General features: G+C 35.9%; 1 protein-coding gene and 1 long non-coding RNA gene across 2 annotated transcripts; one reads left to right on the top strand and one right to left on the bottom strand.

Annotated features, from left to right (window-relative positions):
* The first annotated feature begins 1617 nt into the window (after positions 1-1617).
* LOC113310508 lies at positions 1618-2934 on the top strand. Its single transcript, XR_003341179.1, has 2 exons — positions 1618-1814; positions 1948-2934. It is a non-coding gene; the product is annotated as an uncharacterized LOC113310508 (long non-coding RNA).
* On the bottom strand, positions 2740-7150 carry LOC113310507 (KH domain-containing protein At2g38610-like). The gene is made up of 7 exons (XM_026559201.1): positions 6727-7150; positions 6531-6619; positions 5635-5789; positions 4532-4648; positions 4298-4414; positions 4012-4155; positions 2740-3407 (listed from the first exon to the last, which is right to left on the bottom strand). Exons 1-7 carry the CDS (start codon positions 6804-6806, stop codon positions 3258-3260), a joined length of 852 nt encoding a protein of 283 aa, XP_026414986.1. The 5' UTR covers positions 6807-7150; the 3' UTR covers positions 2740-3257.
* Between the last annotated feature and the right edge of the window lie 2123 nt (positions 7151-9273).

Here is a 9273-nt window from a genome sequence, read left to right as displayed (position 1 = left end):
AGGAGAGCTAAATTGAGCTTTTCTAGATCTCTGAAAGCAAGACCACTCATTTCAATGGGTCTGCAAACATTCATCCAAGCTGTAGGGTTGTATCCTCTGTTGTTATGATATCCCCAAAAGAATTTCCTTTCAATGCTTGTGAGTTGTTGAAGTAGATTTGCTGGAAGCTTAAAGGTTCCCATTTGGTATATGGGGACAACATTAAGACATGCTTAATCATTATGCCTCTGCCTGCCTGTGAAAGGGAAATAGAAGACCAAGCATTAAATCTGTTTTCAAAATTTTCTTTTATGCTTTTGAAAAATTCTTGCTTTGAGTGTCCAATGATAAGTGGAGAACCCAAATACTTCTCTTTAGAATTCATTGCTTGAACTCCAAGCATCTGTTTGATTGCAACTGCATCATCTGGATTAGTTTTCTTGCTGAAGTAGACTGAACTTTTATCAAAGTTGATTACTTGACCTGATTGAGCACTGAATTTGTGAAACAAATCAAGTAAATTGGTAACGGTGGTGACATTTGCTTGAGTAAAGATCAAGCAATCATCTGCAAAAAGCAGATGATTAATGGTTGGTGACAAGGCAGCCACTTTAATACCTTTGATTTTGTTTTCTTGCTGAGCTGCAATGAGTTTTCTTGAGAGAAATTCCATTGCAAGAATGAATAAGTAAGGTGACAGTGGGTCACCTTGCCTGATCCCTCTTGTTGGAGTGAAAGATTCACAAGGAGACCCATTGAGCATTACTGAAAGCTGAGTTGTGCTTATACATTGTTGTATAAGGTCACAAAAGTCCTCATTAAAGCCAAAATAAGAAAGGACTTTAATTAAGAAAGGCCACTCCAACCTGTCAAAAGCCTTTGACATGTCAAGTTTGAGTGCCATCCATCCATGTAGATAGCTAAGATATGTAACATAAACAACCATCCTTAGGTAAATTTCTGCTAATGTTAATTAATAGATGTATTTTTTATCTTAAAGAAAAATTTAAAAAATATATTGTCTCCGTTTCAAAAAAGATAGGTTTGTTTCATGTACAAATTATACATAAAACAAACCTATTTTTTTGAAATGGAGTGAGTACAAAACTTCTGAATTCAGTCAAATATGTGCCTTACCAATCAAGTACAAAATGATACCTGACTCAAAAATTCTGAGTTAGATGTATAAACCGAGTCAGACCTCGTGTCAGAACATCAGGATGAAACAATGCTCCTACGTAAAATATGATACGGTTGAAACCAATATGATACAGTTGAGACCGACTTTAAACGGGAAATGTAAAAAGGTAATTAGGGACATTTGAATTGTGTCTCCAATAGACATCACTGCTTTTCCACTGGAAAAATAAGCAAACAGGCCGTGACACTGACATAGGATAGATAAAATATCAAACTACCTTGGCTTAGTTAATGATACGGTTGAAGCTGATTTTAATTTTACTTGCATCTATTACGTCCCTAGTTGATTAGTTAGGTGTAACATGCATATTTAACCTTGCTCATGCTCAATAACATGCCAACCTACCAATACCATGGCTTTATCACATGCCTGAAATTTCTACCTATATAGACAATCGAACTGTTTTACATTACCATCACTCATTTCTACCCTGTAAATTTTCCATCCATCACCAAGTTAACGATTAACATCTTTAAACTTCAATCTAGGATTCTAGAGGTTCTTATAATATCATGTCATAATGGCTCTTCCTCTCAAAAGTTCTTTTCCTTTGTGACAAGCACAGAAAATCGACTATCAGAGGATCAAAAAGCCAAAGCTCTTTTGGAATTCGGCAGCCGCTCCATTAACATCCGTAATTCTGTCAACAACTTTAGTCTGTCTTTAGAGCTCACACTTCTATCATTTCAACAATAAGTGAGCGCTATTTTTCTTCTAATTATTATTTATTTTTCACTAAGGTCTTATAGTTTTTAATTTTCTTTTAGTATTTCCAGATTGAGCACTTGCCGAAGGGTTTGATTTCGCCATCAGCAAACATGCCATACTTCGGTGGAATGCTAATAAAAACAGGCTATTGGTTCGATTCTTGCTACTCTTGAGAGGAGATGCTTCAACGGAAGCGGCTGTGACCAAAACTTTTGCTGCGCTGATTACTGCTTTAATGTGCTCAAATTTACCGAAATTGCTTTTTATTTCCTTGCAATCATAGAAGGAAAAGCTAATGAAGGATCGAGTTTCCGCAAATCCCTTGCAGGAATGCGGAATTGATGCAAAATATCATATTTTTTTTATCTCCAGAAGACTAGCTTCCCCATTACTGTCTAATGAGATCCAGCTGCTAGTTCTTGAACTGTTAGTGTCTAATGAGAAACACTGGCATTTATGTAGTGTGAAATTAGTCCTAGGGAGATGGTAGACTTCCACTTGAAGATTCTTAGGAGCAAAAACTAGGTCATTTCCACCGAAGAAGATAATTCTTTTAGTTTTTGGAACAAACCTATCGGAGAAAATAACATCATGGGTCTTTATAATTTCAGATGCCATCTCTGCAGATGAAACTACAAGAATAGGTTTAAGATTAACCATGGATCTTAGATCAAGAAAAAGAGTCGACATAGAGATATATCTTGAGGTATTGATGTAAACCAAAGTCTCTCTTCATTTGGAATACAGTTATTTTTCTCCTTGCGTTATTGTACTTGGAGAGCATCATATAAATTCAGTCTTTAAACTCTGCATGGATGATCAATACAAAAATTATAAATTTACAGAGCTCAAACACAAAATACAAAAGATTTCTTCTAACAAATATTCAACAAGTGTACTTCATTCTTGAGTTCTCTGGTTTGTTCAGTGAAAGAACTACTAAAAAGAATAAGTTACTAAAACACTCAGCAAAGTTAATGAACATATACCAAACGACGTCAATTCTTGCACCAATCCCGACCATCCCACTGTTGATACAACTTCCACGCACTCAAAGAAAAAGTGAAATCATAAAAATAAATTCAATAAATGTTCTAAGTTACAACAAATAAAGACATAACCAGTGTTACGAAAATCCAAGCATACGGCCGACTGACAAGTAGTTTATCAGATGTTGCCTTCTTTCTTCGCCTAATTTCTTTGCCATTGATAAATATTCCCAACTAGAAGGGCCAACCACACCAGCCAATAACCTTTTCTGTTCTTCCGCAGTGCCCATTTCCTTGTATACACACTGAGGCAACACACATGATGAGGTATATATGGGCACAACAAATATATCTTGAGGAACCAATTCAGAGACAGGTTGTTACCGCCCTGTCTTTGCACGTTTCATTCCACTAGAACCAAAAGGAGAAACACTTCCACTTGGGGGTCGAGGGCTTTCTTCTCTAAAGTTAGAATTTAAAAGAGCCAGTTCTCGTAGTTGTTGCCTCTTGTAGAGATCCTGAGACTCATCCTGCAAAGAAATATTTTATCAGAGACAGTTTCGTAATACCAATTATTAGACTGTTTTCAATGCAGAACAGTTAAGACCCATGTACTTGTACAATCAAAGAACATCTTAGCTCGTTATTTTACTTCTGCAAAATATTGAAGCATAATCTACCACAGCACATGGTGCTGTGGTGGTTTAAAAAGACGCATGAAAAAAATCCACTAATTAAAAAGAGGGATCCATGGACATGTTTAAAATGACATTGCAATATCTTGTGGGATCCACATGGAGATGAATTAAGCTTAACTTTCAGCAACCATATTATCATTCTCTAGATGTTCCAAACCATTTTTCAAATTCGCTGATTATATCATCAATTAGCTCAGATAGGGTTGATATTCAAACCCATGAATGATGCGGTTATATGTATAGAGCTAGGTTGATTTTTATGAGAAAAATCTACATGAAAATGTCATTACCAAGTTATTTTATGTCAAATTCAAAAATTGAACATCCAAAATCACGTGTGCGCAACATAAAAGGTCATTTTTCAAAGTTGGCTATTCAGCATGTAAGAAGCAGATGGACCAATAATTTAAGAATCGAATATGTTGGAAATACGTACCACTGGTTTGAGTAACTCCTCGATAATTTCCTGCGCTTGTCTCAGTCTTGTGTCAATAATGTTAACGGGTAATTCGGCTTCGACCAAGATGTGCAGTGGATCATTGAGGTGCTCATAGCCTGGTCTCCCACGAAGCTTATCCTCCTACAAGTAAAAAGAAAAAACAAGAAGAAAGCAACATTAAGAATCTTAACATCAGACCCATAATTGGTTTAGCAAGTGATACAAGAAAAGGAAGCAATCAAATTGGTGGTAAGTTAAGCTTTTGAAAAGGATGTACACTTACTTTCCCTGGATCTTTAATCGAACCTTTTCCTCTAATGTACACACGGCACCCAGTTGAAGCTTCCACCCGTTTTAGTGAATTTCCTCTGGGACCCAGAAGTCGCCCAACAAAATTGAACTAAATCCATAACAACAATCTAGTTTTAGAGTTTCAATTGAAAAAGCATGATTCTATTTAGGAGAATTCATGAAACATATCAAAGTTAAATGAATAAAACGTTCAACAGCACCATACATTTGGATAACTATCTACTGGAATCTCCAAGCGCAAAATCTTCTTCACAATGTATGAACTCGGGCTAGCCGGCGCCCCTTGCCAATCCATCGTCATCCCCTGCGGTCCACCTAATCTCTGTTCAGGGTGAAGTAAATGTGTTAGTCTTACAATTACATAATTCCCATGGTTATTATATTTCTAAAATAATAACAGACAACCAATAGTTTTCAAGTGCTTAAAAAATAAAAAGGTCCCTACTTGACTACTTCAGACCGCGGGTAGCAACAATAGCATCAACTACCACTATATCAAGTTAGTAAAAACAATGGTTATTATTATGATGACTCATGACTACATCGAAAAACAAGAATGGATAATTTATATGCTTTCTTTTCTTCTTCCAAGTCACTGACATCGTGCAAATAAAAAAACAAACGAAAAATGAATCCACTGATGATGCAGGTGAAAGAGGCACAAAAACGGATCATGGATGACAGAATACAGCATTACTCAAGAAAATCTTCCAAGTAGAAATTAAGTATGAATCGGTAAGTGTACACCAGTCTACTTCCAAGTTTTAGCATTTTCGGTTAAAAAACTATCTAATCATTAACCTTTCTAGAAATTTAGGTATCTGTGATTCTTGTTGGACATCGACCCACTCCATGTAAGACCTGTTAAAATTGTAGCACCTCCGGTATGACGGCTTAAGCTATAACTGGGCGATTCTGACATACCAGAACCAGAAGTCCCTTGAGAAGAGACCGATTAGTCAGCGAAGTACTACTTTTATGAGGAAGGAGATGAAACTATCTAAGAGATTAAACGTCAGGAGTGAAAAGCCATAAACTTTTAGTATCTAATAAAGTAAATTGGTATGTCAAAAAAAAAAAGTAAATTCGTATGTCTAGGAGTAACAGCGGGGAAGTGGAAGGTGAATAAGGTATAGAAATAGAAGTGGACCTTCGGTCGCATAACTGGTTCCTTATGAGTAGCATAACATTAACAACACAACATTAACCAGTAGTATAAGTACCAAAAGGTCGTCAAATGAATTTTCCTTGATCATTCCCGACGAACATGAGAAAAAATGCAGTAATAACTGAAAGGAGCATATTTACCTCTTGCTGGAGAGAATTCCAACCACCTAAACCTGTTCCGCCGACATTTGACATATGGTTTGAAGAAGCCATGGGGCTGGGGCTGGGGCTGGGGCTTCCATGCTGCATTCTGTCGAACTCATTAAAACCTTGGTTCCCCGAGACCCGTATAATCTCTGTTAGAAGAAAGAATACTGAAATATAAGAATCTCAACAACTACTTCAACAGATTACCCCAGAGAAAAGATATCAAGACTGCAAATACTTTTCCTAAATAAGCTCTGGGCAACTTTAAACTCTGCACAGGAAAAACAACCAGTTTACAGCTGGGATTGGAGTTTGCCACTGGATTACAAAGTTCTGAACTCCTGAATTTTAAAATCATGAAATTTGCTTTCTACTCAATGCCACAGCATTGAACAGTATGGCGAGCTTTCAGAGCACTAAAATGTGTCCCTTCTAGGACACCAAAATTTTGATCTCGCCAATCTAATTCAGAGATCATGAATGCATTGCTACCCACTGTTTCCAATGTCCCCGGATAGAAAATAACAACACTAGCAAAATATGGGCATAGAAAAAGACTTTGGGCGTGGGAGATACCCATTTATAACTCAAAGGACCGCTATCAAAACTTCGCCAAGGAGTGTATAGTTAAAATCAAGTCTGAGATAAACTGATTGCAACATGTGGACACAAACATACTAAGTTGCAACATTGAAATCAACAGGTACACGTAGCTTAACATGAAGTAAATATTAGTGAAGACGACAACCACAAAATCTGATCTACCTTTTACTGTCAAAGCATAAAATATAAGCATTAAGGCAATACATCAAAACCCTTTAAAACATAGATCTAAAATCAAATAAAAAAAAAACCTAAAATCAATGGAAAAAAAAAAAAAAAAAACTAACCTTGATTTAATAGTCGACTGCAAATAGGTAGAACTTGCATGAAAGGACCAAGCTTTTGATGCTCTGCTAATAGTTCAGTCAAGTACTGACTATTTTTAATACAAACCAAGAAAAATTCAAACAAACCCCCAAAAATAAAAATCAATCCAAATTAAAACAAAAAAACAAAAAATCAATCAACAGAATCAATACCCACCTATCAATATCCGGTGTATTTCTTATCTGCGGAGAAACAGCCCTCGCTGGTGAAAAATTATGCGAGTATAAACCTGACATAACTTACAAAAGGGGAGGCGGTGGGTTTCTCTCTTTATTTGATTCAGCAACAAGAAAAGAAGAAGGGTTTTATTTGATTGTAAGAAAAACTAGTCTATAATAAAAGTGTTGTTGTATGTTTTGGTTTTGCAGGAAGAAAGAAAAAAAGAAAAGAGAAGGTTTGTTCATTCAATACTAGTACTACTACCACCACACCACACCATACCACCTGTTCTCTCTCTTTCAAACAGAGAGAAAGAAAAAAGAGAAAAAGAAGAGGAGAAAATTAAGTATAGAAGTGGTTTAAATAGGTCTTTGAAAAGTTATGTTTTGTGTCTATGTACTGTTGGAGATTTACAGTCATGAAAAGCCCTTTTACAGGAGACTGACGGGGAGATCTAAAAAAGAAAAGGGAGCAAGGAAGATAAAGATTTCGATACTTGTAATCCCAGAGTTTTCTTTTTTTTACACCCGAAACGTACTTATTTACGTGTGATGCGTCAGTGACTCAGTTATGTTTTTTCTTTTCTTTTTTGGGACCGACTATTTTCACATATTTCACCTCTGTAACTTGAAACATCAGCATCCATGGATCGAAAGGGTTTGATGATCACATGTTTCACAACAAAAAATAAGAACTATCACATGGGATCTTCAAGAATCCGTAGGCCGAAGCTTTAAAAGGATTCTGCTTCTATGTTACGTTGTTGTTGGCAGCTTAAAGGTTTCAGTTTTAGCACGAGAGCTGTGATTATTATCTGGCCTTGCTCTGGTATTGTGTGAACCATTTAGGAATACCTACACTGTCAGCCAAGTTACCTGTGAAAGATTACTGGAAAGCTGTATTTGACCCTTAGTCAAATCGTTTTGACCCTGGTCAACACTGTTGGTTCTTCTTGGAGAAAATCTTTCTCCCAGCGGTAATCATCTTTGCTGTTATGGTATGAACTGGTGTGAAATCACTAATGATGGGCAAGAACATTATAGATTATCTTAGCTGGTGTCTTAGTAAAACTTAATTATGGCAGGTGATTATTACAATAGATTTACAGGTTTTGATGGGATGGTTGGATAAATTTTACTATGTTTATTGCAAATATTTTTATTTACTGAAAGTTAAAGGAAACAAATTAAAAATTGAGTTAATGTACTTGTCTAACATAGTAGTTTTTAATATGAAAAATTCTTGATGGGGTTCTGATATTTCTGTTTTGGGTTATAATAGCCTAAAATAATGGTCAAGAGCATGCTTAGTTGTCTAACAATCCCCATTGCAGCGCAATTATGTTTATAATTTCATAATTTTTCCATCTTGCAGACAAAATAGTTGGTCGACCGCCGTCCTATGCTCGGGAAATACTAGTCCGGAACTCAACCAATTAGCACATTGTCCATTTCTTTCTGCACTGGCTGTGAAACAGAAACTCATTCTCAAGTCGTATAAGCGTCTCTAACTTTACTAACTTTAACTTGATAGTTCATAGCGATCGATAGTAGTAGAATCAGAACAAGTAATTGCCGAAACTTAACATTTCGTACGGGTTTTTGTGGGAAATCATTTGCATTTGGAATGCTAAGACGCATCTTAATCGTCCCCACGTGAATATATATATATATATATATATATTCTTGTTATTAAAATACTTCTGTTCTATTCTTATGAATTATAGAAAAAGAAAAAGGTATAGAAAATTTTTTTTATGTTTAATGATGTTGTTGTGACCATATTTGTAAGCTGTGTTTTGGAGTTTGACAGCAAACATTTAGCCCTTAGTTGCGCGGCCCCTTAGAATATGAAGCAAATATAAACTATTAAACATTGGATTCTGTCTTTCATCTTTTTTTTCTCTGGAGAAAACAATGGCAATGCACGTTTGAAGGGTCAGAGAGTTTTAGAGAGAGAGAGGGAAAGAGAAGACAACAATATCTATGAGATTACAATGTAAAAATTTGCAGGAAGTGAATCCACTTGCTAGGGTTCTTTCTTCTTCCCAAAACCACATTTAACAAATAATTTCCTTAGCGGATCTTAATGAAACTTTTCTCTTTTAATTACTAGTTATATATTTGTCATCATTTTCACCTAAAAGGTACTGTATGAAACTATTGATTATGCTTAATACACTTTTCTTACTAACATAATATGTTCTAACCCCATAAAGTTTGGTTGAGGTGAAAATCATGTGTTTCAATGGTGAGTCGCATCATCAACGTAGTTTCGGAATTTCGGGTGCGATAAGATTGCACGGTGTCAGTTAACTTAGCTGAAAGAGAAAATAATCGTGCATCAGACTTCCTTATCGATGCAGAAGCGACTTGTCATTCGCTACAACTAGCAAACTACAAATTACATAAGAATGGAACCACCATGTGAAGGAGCAATGATTTTCGCAATAAAACATGCTAAATAATGCACTAATTTTTCTTCTGGACCATCTTGATGCAAGCCTCGCAAGCCAAAGGATCCCATTCCCATCAGATCTATTAC

Source organism: Papaver somniferum, chromosome 9, assembly GCF_003573695.1.
Source record: "Papaver somniferum cultivar HN1 chromosome 9, ASM357369v1, whole genome shotgun sequence".
Taxonomy (NCBI): domain Eukaryota; kingdom Viridiplantae; phylum Streptophyta; class Magnoliopsida; order Ranunculales; family Papaveraceae; genus Papaver; species Papaver somniferum.
The sequence above is the reverse complement of the archived record's forward strand: the minus strand, read 5'-3'. Positions and strand labels throughout refer to the sequence as shown.

What these genes read in the sequence shown, in the direction of transcription:
- LOC113310507 (XM_026559201.1), bottom strand. Translation starts at nt 6,806, where the DNA reads ATGTCAGGTTTATACTCGCATAATTTTTCACCAGCGAGGGCTGTTTCT. An exon ending in CAGTCGACTATTAAATCAAG is followed by an intron (nt 5,790 to 6,530) that starts GTTAGTTTTTTT and finishes TTCTTCTAACAG; the next exon opens with AGATTATACGGGTCTCGGGG. An exon ending in CGATTAAAGATCCAGGGAAA is followed by an intron (nt 4,156 to 4,297) that starts GTAAGTGTACAT and finishes TTTTACTTGTAG; the next exon opens with GAGGATAAGCTTCGTGGGAG.